Source organism: Aythya ferina, assembly GCF_964211825.1.
Source record: "Aythya ferina genome assembly, chromosome: 26".
Lineage (NCBI taxonomy): Eukaryota > Metazoa > Chordata > Aves > Anseriformes > Anatidae > Aythya > Aythya ferina.
The window spans coordinates 4,306,007-4,329,530 of NC_140324.1; the positions used below are offsets into that span (position 1 = coordinate 4,306,007).

Genomic DNA, 23,524 nt, shown 5'->3' on the forward strand with positions numbered 1-23,524 from the left:
CATTTCCTACCTAGTGCATGTCTCCAGTATAACTTTGTATTCCTGATGATCCCGATCTGAAGCTGGGTCATCATCATCCACCAGTGCCCTCTCTCTGTGCAAGGTTTCAGAGCGATTCTCATCTGGAGAGACAGATCGCAGGAGATTTGGAGCTTGAAGATGCTGCTCTGACTTTGGCTCCTTCAGGTTAACCAGTAGCTGGAAAGCTGGTTTGGCAATTGGATCAGGCACGTTGTAAGTGACATCAATCTGCAGCAGAAAAGGGAAGAAAAAAAAGCAACAAAACAAAATATGGCAGTTTATAAGACCCCAATATTTTGTCGCATCTTCAAACGTTCCCCAAAGACACACATAAACACCAGAATTCTTCAGAGAGAGGTAATGGCCAGCACAGAAACAACCAAGTATTTAAAACACATTTTTAAAATTAAACATATATGTAAATATACAGGTAAAGCTGTACCAAAGCAAACTCACCCTGATACAAGTCATATTTACTTCCATGGTTTAACGCAACACCAGGTTATTTAATTACTTTGAGAGAAATTCAAAGTACAACTCTTTCCTCTGAGTAATCTGGGATTAAAAATCTAGCAAAGAGACAGTCAGTTTAGAGATCACTTACTCACATACTTTCTCCAGCCCCATAGCAACTTTACCTGCATCAGACAGCAGCCTTCACCTTTGGCACTCACAAACAGCCCCGTTGGAATACTGGGTATCTGGGGAAAGCCAAAAGTTAAGACAGAGACAAGACATGGTTATCAGGATGTAAACGAATAACAATTTTAGCTTTATTCTGTGCAAGAGATCTTTCCAGTTATAAAGGATACTTTACAAGTGAAACGAACGTGGCTTGTTCTTTTCAGCCACCTACATTTAACAGTGGCAGAAACAAGCAGCAGCTCAAAATAAACATCAGTCACTGGCTATGGTGAAAAATACCTTTGAGTGCTGCCTCCTTCACATCAGAACCCAGCCAAGAAACACCAGAAAGTTCCAAGATCTCACTCACAGTGTTTCACTCATACTTTTACCATTGCTGAACTCACCCGAGTTGTCATTCAGAACTCAGTTCAGATGGATCACTTTAAGAAACTGTCTAAATTAACACAAAACCACTTACCACTGCAGTCTGGAGGACTTTCTTATTCATTTTGTTAAGCTCGAATGTCTCCTGGTAGTCTAGATTAGTAGAAGCCAAAGAAATTGTAAGGTTGACTCCTCCAATATAAGAAAGGATAGCATATTCAGCCAGAGCCTGCAGGGCTACACATGTGTCCTAGGGATAAGAAGAGGGAGATCAGAATAGTGAAGAACACAGGAGCACTCTAAACTTAGAAACAAGCACTATGCTGTACAGTCATCGGCTTTTAGTAGCAGAATCATTATTAATTCATATAGAAAAGAAATCCCAGGTTGTGTTCACTTTTGCTTTCAAAGGCATCTGTAAGGACAAAGTCTAAATTCCTTTCAAATTATTAATTCCAGAAGGACACAGTAAAGAAAACTGGCAAGTTTTTCTTCTTAATGGGAAGCTACTTCTGGACTCTAGACAGAAACTCTGCATTAGCCATTCCTGAACCAATTGATTTCTACAACCGATTATGCATGCGCTGAAGCTACCTTTTTCTAAGACAGCCAACCTGAGTAGATGAGAATCCTCCAAGTGCATTCCTCTGCTGTGAAAGCCATTTTACTACTGGTAGTGCAGAGGCCACATCTCCTAGGAGCGTGTATGTCAGAAGGGCATAAGATGTCATTTCCACTTCTGCAGAAACAACTGAAAGAGAGGCAAAGGGATAGGGAAGATAAATTGAACTACCATCTAGAAGTGAGAATCAAGCTGGTCTAGAGATAGTTCTATGAATAGCCATTAACTAAAAATTAATTAGAGGAAACACAGAAATAATAATTAAGTTTAATAATGCATCCAAGAATCATCATCTTCTAAAGATATGCCTAATTCCAACATAACCTCTTTCCTTTACACAATAGATGATCTTTTCATCTGATTTTATCCCACATGTAATTTCTCTCCTATTCCAGATCTACTTTGCTATTGCCCTTACCTGTCCTGGACATTTGAAAATACAAAGCTAAACAACTCTAAAATTAAATGTATTTGACTTCTCTCAGATTTACACTTCAAATGATTCCTCCCTGATGGAATCCCCTATGGCTCTCACTCCTCTGTTATTCACTGTATTATTCATTGTGTCTATGAAACTGGAGTAAAAAATGGTGAAATAGCTGGGACTGAAAAACCAGCCCTGCCTCAGCCACATCTAGCTCTGTTCCTCATTTGCACTTAACCAGCTCTTTCAGAATAAAGCTACCTGTCTCTATCAGCTCTCACTCCTGAATGGCCCTTCATATGGACCGGGCCTTGACTGACTGCCACTTTCAGAATATCCTGGCAAAACAAGATTTCTTTAGGGACCAAAACTGGGAGGGAAAACATAGAAAGTTTTGAAGCATATTTTATAATCAATTCACTGGAATAAATGTAGTCAGTGACCTGCTATTGCAGTCCATTCCCTTATTTTCACTTTTGCAGTACAGGTACCTGATTGGGAGAGACCATCATTAAATCCCATGAAGGTATCTTCATCAGTAACGAGACTTCCCGTCAAACTCCAGTGTGTAAAACCATCTAGAAAAATAGGACAGTGGAACATGTATGATATTACTGCAGAACTGAAGATCAGCTTCTGTGTATGGGAAGCATCAAGCTTTGCTATTGCACTGACCCAACTGATTCATGCCCTGAACTGCAGTGCACCTCCAGTAAGAGGAACGTTCTCTGGGCAAGAGGCTGCAGACTCTTGCTCCCTTTGCAATTGCAAAGATGGCTCAATGTGATTCTTGAATCTGAGATTAAAATAGAGCATTGAGGCATGAGATGTATTTCTAGACAAACTGTGACATATTGACTGGAAAACCACTGCAGAGCTTCTGACATACTTGCCTTGCTTCAGCATCAGCTGCGTGCATAGAACTAAGGTACTCAGCCCATCTCTCCTGAGAATCTGGAAAACTCTTGTGTTACAAGGTCAAACTGTGCTGTGAGAAAGACCTTGTCTCACAAGCTCTATCCTCTCCAATAACTCAAATATATCATTCAAGCTGCAAGCGCTATTTGTTTATTCCCATAAGAGGGCTGCCAATTTAAGAACTTGCCAGGTTGGCCCCGGGTGCACAGTACCTTGTGTAATAGCCATGCTGTTCATTTTCCGCAGTGTCACAGCAGCAGAGGGGCTGTGCAGCAGTGTCAGGGCATATGCAATCAAGGCGGTAGTGTAGGGGTCTTCTGCTGAATATAAGTTGGACTCTAAGAAGTGTTTTGCTTTGTCAACAGCTGTTCTTTCTTCCTATATTTAAGGGAAAGAGCCCAGACATATTACCAGCCTCTATAGTTCTGTTAACCCCGGCAGGCAGCTAAGTACCACGCAGCCACTTGCTCACTCCCCTGCAGTGGGATGGGGAAGAGAATCAGAAAGGTGTAAGTGAAAAAACTTGTGTGTTGAGAAAAAGACAGCTTAATAGGTAAAGTAAAAGCTGCATGCACAAGCAAAGCAAAATAAGGAATTTATTCACTACTTGCCATTGGCAGGCAGATTAGTTAGAATCACTGTGTTTCTCATGACTGTGTGTCCATTAAAAAACAACTAGGGAAGAAGCATTTTGCTCTGTGTAGAATGACACTAACACTGTCCCTTAGAAAAGCCATTAATCACAAATTTAAAACTAGAAGCAAGTAGCACAGCAAGAATAATCGAGACAAACACTGAGCTGAATTTATTCCCCTTAAAGCTGAGAAAATTTCATGCCTCTGCGAGGCAGCAGATGAACAGAGCAGAAGCAAGCTCTCCACTGTATGTTTGATTGTGTTCCTGACACTCCGGAGCGTCTAGCAGACGCCAGAGGATAATAAAGGCCAAGGTTCCCAGGGGTCCCTACAGCCAACAAACATGTTTTATTAACTCCCTCAATGACCTCACCATGTAGGAACGTGGCTCTGATAATTTATAGAAACAATTTAATTGGACTTGATGTAATTTGGTTTCCTTTGATTTCCCTGTGGCACTAACCTTCTCCTTCCTCATTTCCTAGCTAAGATCATTAGTACCACTTGCAAATCTCCTCTAGGAAAACTATTAGATCCACATAAACTGCACTTCCACCAAATAAAAATGCTAGGGCTGTCCTGATGCACAGCAGCCCACAGAGAACATCACATCACTTCTCAGAGGGGGACACTGCTGACAGGGAGGCAGAAAGTTATTCTATGGACATTTAAGGATTTTTAGTTTTAACTTTTAATAAGGTTGAAGAGCAAGGGGACAACTGTATTCATGACCTGTTCAGTGCATCTCCAGGAGGACATTCTTGCAGTCATAGTCAGTAGGAATGTTGAAGTAAATTATTATCTGAGAATACCCAAGTATATAGAATTTCCAAGCAGGCAGAAATACAACAGAGGAAAGCAGCACTGTTTTTACCAGCAGTTTTAAGAAAGAATTTGTAAAAAGCCAGTGGTACTGGAAGTGATTTTTCTCCTTATTTCAAAAATTATGCAGTGTAATTGCACATTCCTATGTAGCAATTATTTTTTCTGTAGTATTCCTGTTCTCCCTGATTACAGAGAAACATTTTTCTCCAGAGAAATGCATAATTTCTCCCAAAACTGCAGATTACAGTATCTTTGGAGAGCTGCACTCCTGTAATCTAATAGCAGTAGCAGTTTGGCCTCTGCACCAAAGGCAGACTGGAAAAGTTTTCTGGATCCCCTAAGCCAGCAGCTCTAGTTAAGCTCATATGCACACAAAGCTAGCTAGTTACAAGTTCTCTTCAGTATATCTATTTAAGCGACCAGTATCTACACAGACTGCAGTCACACCTTGAAATTACAAGGCTGAAAGTGGTATTTGCAGCCATTTCCAGGGAGGTTGGGACATGGTGTTGTAGGAAAGAGCTTTGCTGTGGTAGAATAAACCCTGAGCTGATGTCTGAAAGCTAGGAGATCACCTTAAACAACTTTGGAATATGCTCCTTACTTTGGAAGAATCTCAAGGCTTTCAAACAGCCTCAGTTACCTGAATGCTACCACTCTAAATGAGCAAAGAACTTCTGAAAGTGAACAGCCACAAAAAAAAAAAAAAAAAAAAAAAAAGTTAAAAAAGAGATAGAACACAAGATCTGTTTCAACTGAGTTTCTGTTACCTCAGAAGTTACACCCGTTTCCAAAAGAGATGCAACCACATAAGCCGTCAGAGAGATCTTACCATGGATTCCACCCTGGAGAGCAAAAAGACAAAACCACTAGATGAAGACTGGAGAAAAGACTCTTGAAGCAAGACAGATATTCATAGTCCAGTATTCATACAAGGGAACTTCATCCCTTCCTGCTTTGATAAGATCTCTAAAAACACAACTATTGCATAATTTTGTGTCTGTATAGTTTTTACCTGAATGTCCTTATTCAGTATCCTGCCCATAGCAGGAAAAGAGCCATCTTCTTTCTGGTGCTGGATGATCCAGTCTTTGGCAGCTGTTAGCTCCTTTGGGTCAATGAAAATAAACCCACGAGACTGTGCAAAGGACTTGAGGACAAAAGCTGTTAGCCTGTAAATACACATTTACCATTTTTGTTAAGAAAACATTTTGAATAACACCAGGAAAATAACATTCCTAGAAAGCACAAATTTTGAAAATCTTGGGAGGGAAAACACTAAATATTGTTTAAAAAAAATATTAAATTAAAATTAAATTAAATTAAAAAGTATAAGTGGAAGATATGCTTGTCAAAGTTATGTTACACTCAAATACAGTTACTTTTTATAGGTGCTCAGCTGCTAGCCTACTAATTAAAACTTTAAAGTTAAGAGACGATATCTTTATAAATATGGAAGTATTTGTAAAGAAAAGAATAAAATTTCCAACTCTGTTACAGTCTTAATTAAGAAAAAAAATAAAAGAAAAAAAGAAATCCAGACCCACTGCTAAAGTCTGAGGCAGTGTTAGATTTTATACAGAATTAAGACTTAGGAAAGCAATAGAAGTGTTTGTGGAATTCTAAACCTCTGACATGCAACTAGTGCGAACTCTGGCCAGCTTTGGGAGATTGAATCATTCATTTTACAAGCCTCTGAGGAATGGGAGGGTAGAAGGCATGCTGCCTGGCAGAGGATTTTTCAAGTGTTAAGTAATTCTGTGTCACCGTATTTTATATCTAGGGACTAGGAGATGCCAGGTCTGAGATAAAAGTTTACTATCTTCAAAACAGTGAGGCAACAGCATCACAGACCTGGTACTTCCCCTCAGATGAGTTCACAAAGAAAATCAGTTTGAAGCAAAATACAGAACAGATGGAGAAGCCAAATAACAGGAGAAACAAATGAATGAAGACAAAAATCTACTAGATCTGAGACACTGTAGTCAACAACCATCCTGACGTGTGGAAACACACAACCTTAAAGGCCATAGTTTCCTAAGGGGGACATTAGTGAGATGAGCTGATCTCCCAGTTGCACAATTTCTGGTTCTTGTATTGTTTCTCTCTGAAAGTCCCTGCACTTCCAATTCTCGGGGCACAAATCCATACCATTCCATTTCATCCATGAGGGGATATAAAACACTTAAAAGAATGATTTTTTTTTTTTTTTTTTTTTCCTTCTCCCCTCTACCCTGGTAGAAGTCTCCAATACTTCTAGCTAGCAAGTTTCTCCATACATGCTTCAAGACAAGCTCCATTCTCTAATGGAAATAGATGCTTTAAGTGCTACTGCATTTCCTGTAGACCAGACATGATCCACAACTATAGCTTCAGAGCCTGAAGCCCAGACTCATTAGTAGATGTGACTATCTTAACCTCCCATGAGTCTTGAAGCAATAACAGTACACCTACTAGTGTAGTATGAACACAGCAGCACTGAAACAGTAAGCCTATAGTCATTGAGTATTATTTCTATTCTTCCCTGTACAATACCATGATGGGAGCTGGAAAACTACTCTTTTTTCCTTGCCAATTGTGTATTTTTCCTGTTTAGCAAACACTGAATTTTCTAACTCTGTTTTAAATAGCAACTCACCACATACTCCCTGAGGAATCCCTCTCGCCAAAAGCGCTGTATGAACCATCTTGTCTCTTGTAGGTCAGCTGGCGCTGGTAGCCTGGAAGTCAAAAAAGAATTGTGGGAGTCCAAAATCCTCACACAGAAAAAAAACAAGTATTTAAAGTGAATGAAGACTCAGACCATCTGGCACTAGCATAAGGGATTCTGCTGCCCGAGGCAACCTCTTATTTTGCTGTGTTTGATAGAGCCAGCTCTGTGTACGTACACTGCAGCTTATTCAGAAATCTGTTCAGGCTAGCATCTGTAAGGCTACATATACCTCTTGAAGATAAATGAATGGAATGTTATTTCTCTAGCTCTTAGTCTCTTACTGAGCCGCACATCTGTTAAAAAAAGAATGTTTCTAAAACACTCAATATTAAAAATCAACTCCTACATTTCAGACACCAGAAATGTCAAACATTTGATACCCCTCTGTAAGATGCAAAATTAAAATAATGATTTTTACTTAAGCATACAGCCACCTTCCTTCCTTTTTACTGAGAGCACCATGGAGATGAGGAGCTTTTTGCCTTAACAATACAACTTGATTCAGATTTTTCTCCAAAGCTGGTGCTTGGGACAACTTAAGGTAACATGACAGCAACAGCTGAGTGCTCAGTGCCAAAACTCCAAAGGAGATGAAGGCATAGGAACTCTTACATATCTTTCTTGAACCATGTGTGAGATGTGATGGACGATCTTACTGTGTACGTACACTACTAGGCCTGTGTTGCAAGGCCTGTTTTAGACAAGTTCAGCAAAACAGTTGAACGCTGAAGATTCTACCTGAAAGTCTTTCAAGACTGAAAATAAAAATAGTCAAAATGCTCTTCCCATCAGTAAAATAATTTGCTTCTCAAACCTACTTGTCTAGTAACCATGAACTGTTATTAGTATGCTAATAAAACACAGCAAGTCTCTATATCGAGGAATACTCGATACACAATTTGTCAAAGCCAGATGCAATCAAACCCTTCAAAATGGGCGTTTCTGATAAGAAGATATGTCAAACCTGCAAGAAGACTGGGTCAGAGAAATTTAGTGCCTGTTTAATTCTCTGATACATGAATAGACTTTTTCTTTCACACTGCATGACATTTTTATGGGAATGGATTACTTTTTCATTTCCAGAGACAAAGTTTCTTTGTTGACCTCTCCAGATACAGGCAGTTCCACAGTCTCTGAATAAGGGCTGCTCATGACTCCTACGCCTTTTTCTGTTGCTCTGTAGCCTTTTGATGTTCATAGGGAACACAGATAGAATGGCTTGAAAAATGGGCAAAAGGAGGAACAAAACCCTAGATATTAATGATGCTCTGGCAGTAAAAACTTCTTTGTCTAGGGGATGGGGAACATATACAAGCATGGGGCAGAAAGCACAATTAACATTTTTTTGTTGTTTCTCCAAATAGCTGTTGTATTAAATTAGATTGCTTTTCATCTACACAGTCTGCAGATACAATTTACTACTGAAATAAAGCTTTTCCTCAAAGTTTTCTTAAGCATTCACTTCCAGTATGTTAGATGGGCAAATAAAATATTAGTATTTTATAATATGATTTTCTCTGTTCTGTTATTCTAATGTTCACTTTGTGTTGAGTTATGCTTCATTGTTCTTACATTTATTATTCTTTGCTTGCTAGGTTGACTGGCACAGACTTTGCTTGCTCATCTGAAGTCTTCTATTTTCTAAACGCTCCTCTAGATGCTTGGACTCACTGGAGAGGTTCACCTTTCTAGTTTTCACCTGTTCACCTGCTTTTGTGGAACCGCATTATGGGAAAGCAGGAAAAATTACTGACTAGCTTAGCTAAGGCCGCTGTTAAAAATTAGGGGATATGTGGGAATCGTTGGGTATCAGAACATTCTGTGATGGATGACTAAGTGATGAAAAAGTTCTGTCTTGGTACATTATAAAAGCCTTCTAGAGTGAGCAAAAAGACTCTCCCATCTAAACCTTATACTTGGCCAGGCTCCAATAAGCGTAGAAAGGTTTAAAACTCTTGAGGATTTCTGCTGTCAGGGCTAATTAATGGGCAGAGTTTGGAGCCAAAAACCTGTGAGGTTTGCAGACTCATAAAAAGAAACAAAACCAAATAATATTTAAAAGGAAAAGTTGACACAAACTATTAAAAAAATCCCTTTGTATTACTTTTGCTATCAGTGAGCACAACAAATAATAAATGAAAACAATTGTAGCCAGGCAAAGGAAGCAGCACTAGACTTTTACTGCTGAAAACAAAAAATAAGTTACATATTACATTTTATATTTATAATTTCATAGGAGAACTGCCTAACCCTGTCACCTCTGATTTCATGACATGACTATTGTCTGACTCACTTGCAAGACAGCTATGTCCCTTTGGGTCATTCTTGTTTTCATTAATGATCTCCAAATTCTTACTTGTCCTAAGAACCATATTTACTTACAGATTATTTTGCAAGTGGAGCTTCCCAAACAAATGCTGAGAAAAACAGTGCATAAGAAGATAGATTGCTTTGAGATGCTTAGAGAGAGAGGACAGGGCACTGAAAGGACAGAAAAAAGCCTTCATTGTATGCCTCTACGATAACTACTTTGCATACTAACTCTTGATTCTGGGTATACTGTTACTGAGAAAATATGATAAACTGGAGAAAGTTTAGATAGAATCTGTGGTAATTAAAGAACTAGAAAGACAATTTATATATTTAGTTCTTTTTGCTTTTTTCCTAGATTTTGAAAAAGTTTAGTTTTCTGTTAATTTCTGAAATTTGTGAATACAGAAAAAAGTTACCTAAATATACGCATGTATAAATTAAAAAAAAACAAACAAAACACACAACAAACATGTAAACCATGAGTTATTGAAAGGAAATACAGGCTGCATATCAAGAAAACCATCTTGCCATCAAAATCTGTTAATCTGTGAGATTGTCCTGCAAGAAATGATGAATTGCCATTACTTGGGATACTCTTCATTAAAAAGAACAATGTGATAGTAACAAAACTCTCTTCTAACTTGTAAGCTTTTCCTCCTTCTATAAACTTTAAGTTTAATGAGTTACCTTGAACAAGGTAATCAGTAGCTTCACTCTCCACCTCATGACTGAGTTGCTTGGTTTTCTGCAGATATTTCAGGACAAAAACATTAGGAGCAAAATGGATCATGTTCTGCTCTCCACATCCAAATGGTAATCGCAAAAGATTGTCCAAGTTGTTTAATGTAGGACCCATCACATCTCCTGTTTGAAAAAGAGTTGATAGTTTCATTATCAAGGAATTATGAATTATGCTTTACTTCTTTTTGATGCCTTATGATTAAAAACCACCTGACTACACTGATTTCTGCCAGCTACACATAGCTTAAACAAACTGTAGCATAAATTGAAAGTCCTTCAAATGTTTTGTCTTATCCCTTCAAGCTCTTGCTGGAATAAAGAAGAAATTTCACATTTCAGAGTTTGACCATTATCTGTGACTACATGATCTAGACTAGATTAGAATGCAGTTAGTACAATGTGTGGTTATGATGATTATGAAATGAATACTATGAATTATAATAGACAGGACATCTGCAAAGCCCTTTGATGGTATCAACTTTATGTCAACATCATCGAAAACAGTCAAATGACTGAGGAAAATAATTCCGTCTCAGATTTCAGCAGCGTATACCTTTGTAAACTGCCTAAGACTACTTTATCTGGCCCATATTACTCAAATACTGAGTCAGAAGCAAGTAACAGCTGGAAGTATCTCTTTGTATTTGATAACTGGTACCTAATGATACCTCCTCATAATTGATACCTATTATTGAAGCCGTAGCTCTTTCTGATCCTGGAATTATGTTGTGGGGAACTCCAAGAGTAAATGCTTCATTGTGATTTTCATCAGTCTCTTCTTTTCTCCAAATTTTAAACTCTCCCATTGACCCCCAGCCTGTGGAAAAGCCAATGTACTTCACCTCGAACTGTTTGGGGACTGTCCACTCCACAATAATAGATTCATTTAGCACTCGAGTACCGTGGCCAACCTGAAAGGAACAAAAAAAAAAATCCATACAGTTCCAAGGACCCATGCATGTAAAGTCAGCCTGCTTTGGACCCAGTAACCTATGTGTGCATTAGAGAACATTGTAAGTGGACTGCTACCTTTCTCTTTCCCACTCACAAAACAGTTCAAAGAAATTTAATGAGATAACTCCACAGGCTTAACCTCCAAACCTTTCATCAGAATTAACACTGATAAATAGTGAAGACTGAGGTTCCGAGGGCATGAAGTTGCAAGCAAACATGTTCTGATTAAAACAGTCTGATCAAGACTTAATACAGAAAAAGCAAAAGGAATGAGGCTTTCTCCTTCTACAACGTACCTAATGAAAAACTGCCGTGTGTGCTCCAACTCTAGTTAAGGAAGCAAAAAACTTCCAGACATAGATAAATCCAGTACCTGAACAATTCCATTTTTCCAGCTGATCCAGAAGCTGCGGAATTCATCCCAGGACAGGATACCAGCTGTGTCTCTGCTGACCACTGGCTCACCCATTTTGCTGATGGAAATCCATGTTTTAGTATTTTGATGTCCACCAATAACAATCTCCGTCATCTCTGCCATGTCATGTGGACCAGAGGACAGGGCCAGGTGAGCATCATTGTGAGCTTTCACAGCAATATCAAAGTGTGTCATCTGGGCAGGTTTCTGCATATACTGGTACTCATATTTGTTAGGTGTAGAAATGTGAATTTTCTCTAGTCAGAAAAATAATGGAATGTTTTAAGAATTAGAGTTCAGCTCACGTATTTAAAACAAACAAACAAACAAACAACAACCCATAGCTAATTACTAAAATTTAAACAAACAGGCCTATCCTAAGTACTCATTCTTTCCCCCACCACTTCTCTTAAACTATTAAAAATAAATGTGGATTTTTCTTCCTATCCTCTACTTCTATCCACTTGCACTATAGAAGCTTCTTCAGTCGAAACTGCTCAGCTGATTTCTTGTGAAGTTTGCAAGTGATTTTTCAGTTCTAATCTAGTGGTCAAAAGCATCTCTGTTTAGCTTGCAGAGCCAACTTTGAGCTATCCAAATTTCCGACAGAAAGGACATACTGATTCCAGAACTGAAGTTTAAAACATCAACTGGAAATATAGTACAGCCACAGTTACTGTCCACAGTGCTGAATACTTAAACTGTTTCATAAAGTAAAGGAATTTAATTGCCATTTCCAGAAATCACTTGGGCAGTTAGAGCAAATTCATAATTAGCCAGCCAGGTAAGAAAGACTCTTTATTCAGAAGTTCTTCCTACACACCATAACTCATCAATCATAGACAAATGGCAACAAAGATTTTTTTTTCTTCCATGGGATGAAGCCACATGTTTCTGTATGTAACTAAATTCAACAAACTTAATTTTATCTCATTTAAATCATGAACTTACCATTTGGGCAGAAGAACACACTATAGGTGTACTCTCTGGACAGTCCCTCTGGCTATATAAAGACAGAAATCCATATTTAAAAATACAGTCCTTGGATTTGCAGCAACAGCTATTCAGTTTTACTTACAAAACACATAATATGCTGTACAGCATTTTGTATCCTTTAGAGAAAAAGTATTACACTGTATGCTGTTAGCTGCATATATGCTAACCACTAGTATTTAATCTTGCATCACAGCATATTTCTTAGACTAAAAGAGCAAGCATACCCAATACAATTTCTATCCCTTTTTGTTCTGAGCAGTATTGAAGATTCACCAGCATGAACTCAGAACTAAATGGGCCCTTCTTGTACTCGTACCACAAAAATTATTTCCAATCATGTAAACATACACCTTACGATTCTTTTAAACCTACTCTTGTTTGATATCATACCTAAAAACTTTAATGATTTGCCCAAACATTTATCACTTTTTTCAGAATTATTACAAATTCCTATTTTTCTTACCTCAATAATAACGCTACTGCGAACATAATCCACTCCAACTGGGGTCCGTTTGTCCACATAACTGTCCTCTGAGTGCTTGCCATTCTTTAAAGTTTGCATCCCATCTTGACAGCAATTAGTTCCACCATAAGCAAAAGCTTTTGCTAAGAAACAGAAAGGAAAAGAAGCAGAGATTTCAGGATACGATCTTGATCTACAATAGTCCAAAGCATCGATCTAAATTAATTAGATACAGTTGACTAGCAACACATGAAACGTTTTGTAATTACAGCTCTATTTGCTAGATATCTGGACAGTCACATCCAACATTGCATAAATATTTGGACAGTCACAGGCAACAGAGAAACTCTTCCCTAGCTTCCCATGCTGTACAAGTTTTACCATTTAGGATTATTTCCTTTAAATATGTACAGGATTTGTTATTCTTTATTCAAAAATTTACACTGATCTCTGAAGATCTTGGAATCTTCTGAAGTTTGCTCATACAGACTCTTCAGTGCATAACAGTTACAGAACTAGTTAGTAAGAAATAAATGAGGTTTAAAAGCTAAGTTGGCAGTAAGCAAAATAATGATTTCACTTTCAGGTACTAGGGAAAGAAGAATGCTCTTCTGAAAGAGGAGTAAGAAGAAACACTTGTAAAACTCCTTCAAGCAGCAAGCTATTTTTATCTGTGTACTACCAGTGATGTTGCTCAGTCCAAGCTCGTTGAAGGACAAAACAATAGAGGTGGGTTTAGCTTCCCCGGGGGCAACGCACTTCTTTCTCGTCAGATGATGTTTCCCAGGATGCCCAACAAACTTTATGCCTTTCGGAACTGAAATCTTCACGTGAACCTGTGAAAAATTTGAATGCCATTTATTGCAAATGTCATCAGCAAAACCAACAGATGTGTGAAAAATCTGAAAACTACAAAAACTGTAATTAAAAACATGGTATGTACAGATTATTCTTCAAACCTTCTGGTGCTATATTTGACTGGCAGCATTACTTTCAGCCCAGCAATTCTACAAGTGCTTCAGATACTACCTGAGCTAAGCAGATAATGTGTTTGAGAAGAAACCATCTGGGGAGAGAGCATTTCTTGAAAAAAAGTTATTTCAAAGCAAACTGCTTTCAGCAGCCAACTATGAAGCAACTCTGTGGTTCAACATGAGCTTTCTCATTGTCTTCCCTACATTTATCAATATACTGAATTCTGAAGAATTGCAAGACTACTACAGATCTTTCAAGCTAAAGTAAATAAAGCAATGACTTTTATTAGTGATGAAAAGCAATATTAATCTTCAAAGCATTTATGCTGAACTTATCATTCTGTTATCCTTGTATCTTTTCTACTGTAATTTGTAGATCACTTAGGAAAACTTGATAAGAAACTACAATTTAGTATCTTAGCAACCAGAACAAAGAGGGCTGTTACCTCTACGCAGACAGCTAAGTAATTATAGACAGTCAATGGGATTTTGGTCTGTTCTCCCCGGATGACATGGTACGGCAGTGTAAAATCGATGAAGAAAGGTTTAAATGTCTTCAGTTCTGTTTGACTTGCAATGCCCAACCCCTTCTCTTCAGACAGACCCACAGCTTCAGTTATCCATGTAGTGATAGAGTCTGGCACTTCCACACGCAGCTCTGCTTCTCCTGATGTATTACTGCCAAAGAAAACATGGAATAACATGGGTTGATCAGGTTAATGAAATGTGTTTGAACAAAGACAAAGCACACAGAGCCAAATATTTTGGGGATTTCCCTCCAGATCCAAACTTACAGCATAGCATCAGTATCTGCTTCGAACAACAGCTTATTAAAGGTTCAAAGTTTTCTTGCTAAGAATCAGGATTTTTGAGAACTATGCACATTTATAAGGAGCAGAATAGTAACTAGTGGTTTCTGCATAACAAAGTCTAACAAATTCTTACTGGATGAAAAGCTTTACAGGCATTTACACCCCATTACAGAGGGTCACTTTTCTTACACGTAAATATCTGCAGTAAAGAAAAAATAAAGAAAGAATCCTAGATAAAAACAATTCAGTAATGATTTATTTCACATTTAGTGAAATAAAAGTAATTTTTGTTGGAACCCACTCTCTTTGTATACACTGCCACATTACAGCCTGTACTTGAACATAAAGGCAAGTAAAAAAAAAATCTAGGCACTAAGTTCAGCAACTGCTTGTCTAGAGGAGCATATTTTGATTCAGAAACATCTTAGTCGTTGGTTTTTGGAATGTCTGACTCAGAAAATTTCCAAAAACATAATTTTTTTCTAGTGAGGACTGAAACTAATTATTAAAAATCAAATTTCTATTTTGAGTATTCAGCTCTACTGTGTGTACCACAACAGGATACCATAAACTGGTACACTCTTCCATGCTTCATAATACAGAAATTCAGCTTAGTTCTGCAAACTTTGCAATTTTTCTCCTGCAAAGAAACTTTGGCCTTGCTTGGAACAGAAAACATTTCATCTAAAGCAAGAACAAAAGCTATTTCATGCCTCAACTGGCAGGATGATTGGTGCAGTTATGAGTACACCCTAAGGTTGTTTTCTCTCAAGTCCTTATTTATTCCCCTGAGCTCGATACACATGCTGCTAGCTTCATAATCTTTTGCAAGGTACATGCATTGTAGTTGGCATGGAAAGTAAGAAAGCAAGATCTTCAGACTACGCTCTACAGCATAACATACTGCTTCTCATTGCTGCAATACCTGCTGATTCACATCCAGAACAAACTGAAGAATTGTAGTTTTTGCTGCTTTTCAACTCTGAAGGCTATTCAAATCTTAGGCACCAATGAGGTATCTTTACTTTTATCATCTAAGTCAACTGTTTGTAACTTTCAATGGGCCTAAGCTACTGCAGCTATTAGTAAATTGGCAGCATATCACATACTGGTCTTTGTATTCATATTACAACAGAAAAAAAATTAATAAAAACAAGTACTTTGACTAACAAACTAGAGATCACTATGCCTTTGAACAGAGATAGTAGGTTTGGTCAATCTCCAAACACTCTGGCAATGGACATAGCTCCCTACTACAGAGGAAGAGCCTATGAAATGCATGTGGCTTGACAACAACAAGTTACTTGAACTTCTCTTAAGCACACCAGTTTCTTAATATTTAGGTCCTCATCCTAACCAGAGTTAGGTAGCCAGTACTTGCAAGAATCTTCAGCCCTGAAGAGAAAGCAGAAGGGTGTTCTAGCTCCAGAACTGGCAGCATTCCAGTCTGTTTAACTGGACAATTTGTTGCAGCTGATGTTCTTTCCACTGGGATTTCAGCCCATAACCAGCATTAACATTATTTTCACACATGAGGGCACTTACTCTTCTGGGCGGGGGGCCAAAGTACACACAGATTTCCAGCCATTAGACCCTCCAGCCAGGCTCTAGGAATTTTTAGAATTGGTTTGGGAAGTTGACATTAGGCTTTTGTTTCTATTTTGAGGATTGTATATTATAATTATAAATGGTAGAAACAAAAAATGAATCTTTTCAAGACAGTGGAAATCAAACAATGCTTAGCTCAGTTGTTTCAATAAAGTGGAGAAAATGTAATCTGCAACTTTTTATTCCACACTCTCCCATTTATAATTGACTGCCCAAGCTTGCTGAGGCCCAAAAAGGCACTTCTGGAATTCTCTGTGTATTTCTACAAAGCATATTTCATGCTCAATTGAACAGATTTGAATACACTTGCTACAAGTTCTTGTCAAATTTAATTTCTAATCATTTACTGAGAGTGAAGTTTACTGCTCCTTTTCTTCGCTCAAGATGCTCCTCCACTGGAGGCATCATGGCGAATTGGATACACGGGGTACAATATACCTCTGTCACGACTACAATTTGAAGTGAGTACACTTCAAGACCAGATGAAATGTTACAAAGAAAGATCATTGATTAAAGCGGTAATGAAGAAAAGCAACAACAACAAAGATCAGAGACTGCCAATGTAGCTCCTGTAGGTTTTAAAGAGCTCCATTTTCTGCAGCTGAAGAGGATACAACCCCCAGGATATAAGTAAGGGAATTCCCTGTCCATACCTGACATTAAGACAGTGCCATATCCATGTTTCAGGAAAGAAGGTTCTTTTCCTCTTCTCTGCTCTGCTAGAAGAATAAATAAGCCTTTGACAGTGAATTCTTAAAAAGACAGTTAGTTTTAACATTAAATGAAGAATCAGTGCTACCAACTGAGTGCAGCTCCCATACCAACCAAAACTCCAGCTAGCATAGTTTCATAATGAAGCGGTGCATCATTCATAACACAAGTTACATGGTCTTTCCAATTCCTCTCACTGTGCACACACACATCAGTCTGAAGCCATAAGTAACCTAAAAAATCTAAAAGTTGTGATCCAAATTCTTTCACCAAGCAAAATCAAAGAGAACAGGTACAGCATGTGACTTCCCATGACATCATCATCTGGCCTTACTAATAGCAGTTACTACAATCACTGTTTTATATTCCCCTCCATTTCTTTAACTTGGAATTATTTTGATCTCTAATATTTTCAGAATTTGTTCTATTTTTCTACCCAAGATGTCTCATTATCTGTTTCTTAAATGATCTTTAAATGCTACTTAAGGAAAGCCACCAGTCGGTTCAAAATACAAAGGCAAAGCATATCCTCAGTTTGCAGCATTAGCTGTAGTATCTCATGACTTTTCCTTCATGAAGTCTCTCATTTTATTTATTTTGAGCACCACCTGAGTAGCACACAGCTCTGAAATGAGGGCTAGCATGCAAATACTGACAAGCAGTAGCTAATATATAGAAAAGCAGCAACAAATTTGTAGAAAACCAAGATGCACAAAGAGTTTCAAAGAATATTACTTTGTTAAATTTAAATTAATTCTGGAAAAATGCAAAGTTAAATTTAACAAAGCTTTTGTTAGGTCTATCAAGACAACTGAAGATGGTTTCCCCTCCCCACCACCACCTTGAGGAAACTATGCTATTTTCTGGAGGCACAGGAGTATGAAACGGCTGAGAATATAGGGAGGGGGAAAAAAAAAGGTAAGAGGTATCATAGACAATATGCATTACAACAAACAAACAAACATACATTACCTTGGTGCCACTCTAGAATGCATTGTAGCCACCAGTGTCCCAGTATGTGGCTGAAAAGCTGGGACAGCCTCATCTGTATACATGCCTCCATTCTGTCTGTGGTTTAAGCTGACTATATCAGTCATTACAACCAAGCCAGTTTCCTAGATAATAAAAATGAAGACCGCAAAGAAAAAAGAAAAAAAAAAAAAAAGAGAGAGAGAAAGAGAGAATTAAGCATGTACCAATAAAAGCTTTTCAGAAAAGAAAATCACCCCCAACCCTAATCTGATATCTACAGGGTAATGGTCAATTGAAACTTGAGGATTTAAAAAAATCAAAAAACAACAACAACAACAACAACAACAAAATATGGAAAATAAAAATTACTTTTAATGAGAAAATATGTAGGTACTTTGTAGGTAGGATTTATTTATTTATTTATTTATTGCAAGAAAGCTCATTTGCTTGGAAAATGAATTTCACCAATATCTAACATTACTGGGCATGTGTCTAAATGTCAGACAACTACAGGTAAAAAAATTATTACATGTTTTCCCCCTTGAATATTACTCTACAGCTTTTTGCTCTTCTTAAAAGTTTCCAGTGTGTTCTGCTGTAGCTAGCAGGCAGCCTGCGCGTCAGACATCCCCAATTCTGCTCTACAAGAAATGCCAAGCAAAATGGAAATTGTCTGCACAGCTTCACAGTAAAAATACAGAATTCACAAGAAAGCTGTCTGCCAGTTCTGTTCCCTAAATGCACTTATTCATAAGAGACAGCAGCTCCCAGACACCAAAGGGAGTATGGGCTTTGTTATCTTTCACGTACACATCCAGCTCTTACAAATCAGGTATACAGCAATGCATAAACAGCAGCTATTAACATATGGCTCTTTTCCCAGGAGTTTATGCCACTCAGTAAGAAAAAAACACATCAGAACAAAACCCCTAACAGATCAGGGAGAGGAGAAAAAGCAGCAACTCCTGCAGCAGTGGGTATTAAACGAGGATTTAGAGTTTATGATTAGGCAATTGAGACACTAGGGGAATACATGGGAGACTATGGGGTTTAAGACAACACAATAAAGCAGTTTAGCTAAAAATGCAGAAAGAACAAAGGGAGTGGAAAGAATGGATCCAAAGGAAACAGAAATCATTATTATTAGAAGTTGCATGAATTAAAAATGGAAAGAGCATAAAACACGAGACCTGTAACACTGTTTTTCTTAGAGGCCAGTCTGTCTTTAAGAATGGTCACTACGGAAAGCCTATATAGAGAATATAAAACAAATAGCCAGTACAGCATGGCTTTCCACATGACATCCTCACAGTTTCTGGCAGTCAGAGAAAAGAGATTACATGCTGCAGCGTACATAAAGCAAAGAGGCAGGACATCAGCAGAGTCTGAAAGGGTAGATGGACTCTACTGTGCAACTGCAGGAAGGTAAGAGACAAGCCAACACAGAACTTTTCAAATAGATCACCCACAGCTAATGATAATTTTAATAAAAAATAAAGCAAGACGCTAATGGAAACATAATAACATGCCTTTGAAAACCTTCAGAAGACTGAACTGGTTTTAGCTTAAAGGATTGCATTGTTAGCAATGAAGCAATGAATTAGTGCATGAATACATTAAACAAAAGGAGAACTAATTAACTCATTTTAAATGCCCAACTTACAAGTCAAAGCAAATACACAGCACAGATTAAGGGAAATAAGATTTTTAAGATCTGGTCAAATTTAACTGTTGAAATACACCAAACTAACAAAAATAAGTATATGCCCTTTGAGTAGCAATCTGATCAAGAATACAAAGAAAATGCAACTAATCTTTCACACAGACAGCCACAGCATCTGCCAGAACTGGGGCAGAAAGGAAGCTAAAAGGATTTTTAAAAGATAGGCTAAAAGGAGAAAGGCTAGAAGGAGAGACTCATGTTCTACCTTCATTTCCATCAAAGTAACTGCAAAGAGACCTGTAAGTTCACCTATAAGTGGAGAAATTTTCTGGACCCCGTCTCATTTTCCAGAGCCCCAGAACTGATTTTTTACACCAAACAGGACATCTGGCCCTCTCCTCAAGATTGGCCAAAAATCAAAGCACATTTCTCCAATATCTTTGCTGGAACAATTTACTCTTTGTTCTTGGAAATTACTTTTAAGACTACCCCCTCGGAGAAACCACTTCTGATGTGAAAAAAGAATAGAACTAAGAAATTAGCTATGAAGCTAAAAATTATCATGCAAAATTATGCTGCAAACATGAAAATAATAAGACACTCCAGAGAGATGTGAGGCTGATTCTTCCTACTGTAAATGCGAAGCGAGCATCCTTGGTGATGTCCCAGTGCCAGGGAAAGACAGAAGATCTACGACGTCTACGTGAGGACATGCCTGGCCACCAGAAGTGCCCTTCCTCCTTTGGAGCTCCAAAAGCATCAGATACATCATACTCTGCAAGTTCTTGGAACACCTGTAAAGAAAAGGAAGAGTCTGCTGTCCTTAGGTATAAAGGCTACTTATTAAAGGTAGAGTGCAGATACCAGCACTAAGAGAGAAAGTGTCAATGCCTTAACCTTCTTTTTACCTGACTGGCTGTCAGCTGAAAACCTGTCTTCAGCAAGTAGACACTCTTATCCACCGTGGCAATGCAAACACAGCTTGATTTTGCAGCTCTAACCCTGATGTTCACAACGTCACCAGGTCTGGTCTCATTTGCTGAAAGAGTCACTGCAACCTAGAAATTTAATAATAAACCCCGTCATCTCAATTCCTGTTCAACAGACAAAACTACAAAGAACAACAAGACACCATCCCTTCCTCTCCGTCAGCTATGTTACCAATACCTGATTTTCAAAGGAGGACTTCACAGGGAACTGCAGACTGTCTGTGACCCCTTCTCCATTCTCCCTGACGTAATACACCAGAAGACGGCCCAAGGGAGCCATGTTATGAGTTACTGAGAAACGGAGGAATGTCATGCAGACTTCAACCTCTGCTGCAGGGGTACCAGTAGGTGCTAAAATATAAATTGTAATAAATCAATTTAAAATAAATAAAACAAGGCCTTTATTGACACAGAACACTGGTAAGAGAAAGTATAAATGGGTTTGAAAAAGGATTACACAGTTTATGGAGTATCATTTTGCTAACAGCAGTCATCATCATCATCATCATCTCCTTTAGCCTAATCCACATTATATACATCCACATATATTAATGCCCTTTTCCTGGATTAAGCTCAACTAGTTTAGTAAATTCCCTCAATCCCATCATATACATCCCTACCACTCAGTGGATTCCAAGCTGAGCACATTAAGAAAGTCTGTAATACCTGTACTTTTTTGTTTAAAACAGAGAAAGACTACAGAACGAGTATAGAAAATACAAGAGTTTTCCCTCTTGGAGAAATTTCTCTCTTTTCTATATGACTATTTGTGCAATGGATATCATTACTTCTTTTGCACAGTTACTCTATGCCCTTAAGGAGCAAATTCAAAAAAAAAGATCATACTTAGGTTTGCAAAAAGGTGCTTTTTCCCTAAAAATAGAAGAGAGTTTGCATTTCTGATGCTAACTACCTGTTCCTGGGAAATGTGCAACGTCAATGTTCTTCTCAAAGGGAAAGGTGTCTCTCTTGCTCCTCTGCTGGGTGACGTTGCTGGGCTGCAACCCTGAAAGGACAATGTTGCCTCGCGATGCCACTTCATAATGTAGAGTGAAGTTGCAAGGACACGTGGACTTCACTGCAATCCAAGCCTCCTCTCCTACCTGCAGTCAGAGGGAAGATCTGGTCTGTTACAAGGCATGCTTTTCATTTGCAATTTATGGAAATCTATTTGGGTTTCCAGTCCAAAAGAGACGTGACCCCTCTTCTAAGAAATGTATGCATTGAAAAGAATATTACATTAGTACTGTTTCCATGGACTTTCTTCACAATAAAAAGGGGCCTGTGTTCAGCTCTTCACTCCCTACAAGTCTAACAGGAGAATGGGCTGGGGGGTTGCATGCATTAATGAAAACAATAAAGGAATCTCTGGAATCCTGAAAGTTAAGCCTTTTGGCACAGAGCAGCTGTCAGAATTGGTTGAATTTTAGACACCCCTTCAGTTGTCTAGCCCAAAACAGAAAGAGATGTGTTGGGGGTGGGAAGAGATGTGTTTGAGAGTCTTTGCTGTTTAATTGAGATTATACATGGTGATTACTTTCACATGGCAAATACTAATTCAAACAAAGCCAGTGTGGCCTAGAATTACTGGGAATAGATCTGAGGGAAAATGCTTTCAAATTACACAAGTCTTGATATTAATTTGAGTCTGGCACTCAGGGAGCTGTCAAACATACAAATAAACAAGAAAGCAAGCTTCTTTTTTGTGGGTAAACACATTTGATGCTTGCAAAAGGCTTCAGAGCAGCAAACCAACATCCTGCCCTTTTTCTGCACTGAAGTCCAATACCCAGAAGTGCTTAGTACTGAATCCCCTGGAGATAAAATCCCAAATAATGGCAATCCCAACAGAATAGATGTCAGTGCTCTGTCAGAGTATAAGGAATGGGTAATGTCTGAGCAATAAGCAGCCGACTTTCCTAGAAACACAAACTTCTTACTTCTGGGTTATGAAGACTTGTGTTAAACAGGATTTCTTCATCAACTTCCACTCCTGACCTTCCTGCCATTTAAAGCATAACAATGGCCACCTAAGACTATTAAGACTAAACAGAAATGTTAAATTCCAATGACATATTTTGAAAACTCTTTCTTCAGCACTAACAGTGTTATTTTGCCAGATTATACATATGGTACAAACCAAACTGGCAAGGACTTGAATACAAGGAGCTGGCAATGGTTAAATACAGTCAGAATGCCACAGAGTCCAAGTACCTCGTGACATTAAATATTTGAAGTATTAAGAATTCCCCAGTGGAAATGATGAAACAATTCATTAAAAAATGAATGTAGCTAATTGGAACACCCAGTAAGAGCTGGCAAAGCAGGGAAACAGTTCCCACATCAGCTGGTCATCCAACTCCTAGCTTTCCCACAGAAGAATTAGTTCTAATCAGGTTATAATAAGAACAATGTGTTCAGATTAGCAGTGTATAATCTCCTTTCCATACCTCAGGAAACTTGTAAAAGATTAATTAGCCATTAAACTACCATGAAATGCAGTGATAAAAAAATGCTCTTTTTTGGATACCATGAGTCTGAAACCAACCTGACAGATCTGCTGATAATAGAAAACTATGCACAAGTATTGCCAAAACCCACAATTTTTTCACAAAGCAATATGCTGTCCCTTAGAGACATGCCTCTTCCCTGGCAGAGAGCAAACCCTAAACAACTCTTTGTAAAACAGAATGCAACAGAAATCATGGCTAAATCAGATCTTTCACTGGACAAGGATCATGACA

General features: G+C 38.2%; 1 protein-coding gene across 4 annotated transcripts in view; it reads right to left on the reverse strand.

The window, feature by feature from the left end:
- The window catches only part of CPAMD8 (C3 and PZP like alpha-2-macroglobulin domain containing 8), a gene marked incomplete at its 3' end in the record, with an annotated part of 53,269 nt that overhangs the window by 19,595 nt on the left and 10,150 nt on the right, over positions 1–23,524 (reverse strand). For 2 of the 4 annotated variants that reach the window (XM_084498818.1, XM_084498820.1), the window contains exons 14-35: positions 21,694–21,883; positions 20,959–21,131; positions 20,700–20,849; positions 20,424–20,585; positions 18,129–18,271; positions 17,099–17,161; positions 14,472–14,703; positions 13,734–13,887; positions 13,052–13,194; positions 12,544–12,595; positions 11,551–11,849; positions 10,909–11,134; positions 10,170–10,346; positions 7,095–7,176; positions 5,472–5,628; positions 5,227–5,301; positions 3,209–3,374; positions 2,570–2,656; positions 1,647–1,783; positions 1,127–1,282; positions 660–722; positions 11–249 (exon numbers count right to left, since the gene is read on the reverse strand). In XM_084498818.1, coding sequence (XP_084354944.1) covers positions 11–249; positions 660–722; positions 1,127–1,282; positions 1,647–1,783; positions 2,570–2,656; positions 3,209–3,374; positions 5,227–5,301; positions 5,472–5,628; positions 7,095–7,176; positions 10,170–10,346; positions 10,909–11,134; positions 11,551–11,849; positions 12,544–12,595; positions 13,052–13,194; positions 13,734–13,887; positions 14,472–14,703; positions 17,099–17,161; positions 18,129–18,271; positions 20,424–20,585; positions 20,700–20,849; positions 20,959–21,131; positions 21,694–21,883 — 3,326 coding nt within the window. Of the gene's footprint in view, positions 1–10; positions 250–659; positions 723–1,126; positions 1,283–1,646; positions 1,784–2,569; positions 2,657–3,208; positions 3,375–5,226; positions 5,302–5,471; positions 5,629–7,094; positions 7,177–10,169; positions 10,347–10,908; positions 11,135–11,550; positions 11,850–12,543; positions 12,596–13,051; positions 13,195–13,733; positions 13,888–14,471; positions 14,704–17,098; positions 17,165–18,128; positions 18,272–20,423; positions 20,586–20,699; positions 20,850–20,958; positions 21,132–21,693; positions 21,884–23,524 lie in introns of all 4 variants that reach the window. The other 2 variants (XM_084498819.1, XM_084498817.1) reach the window with 1 other exon arrangement.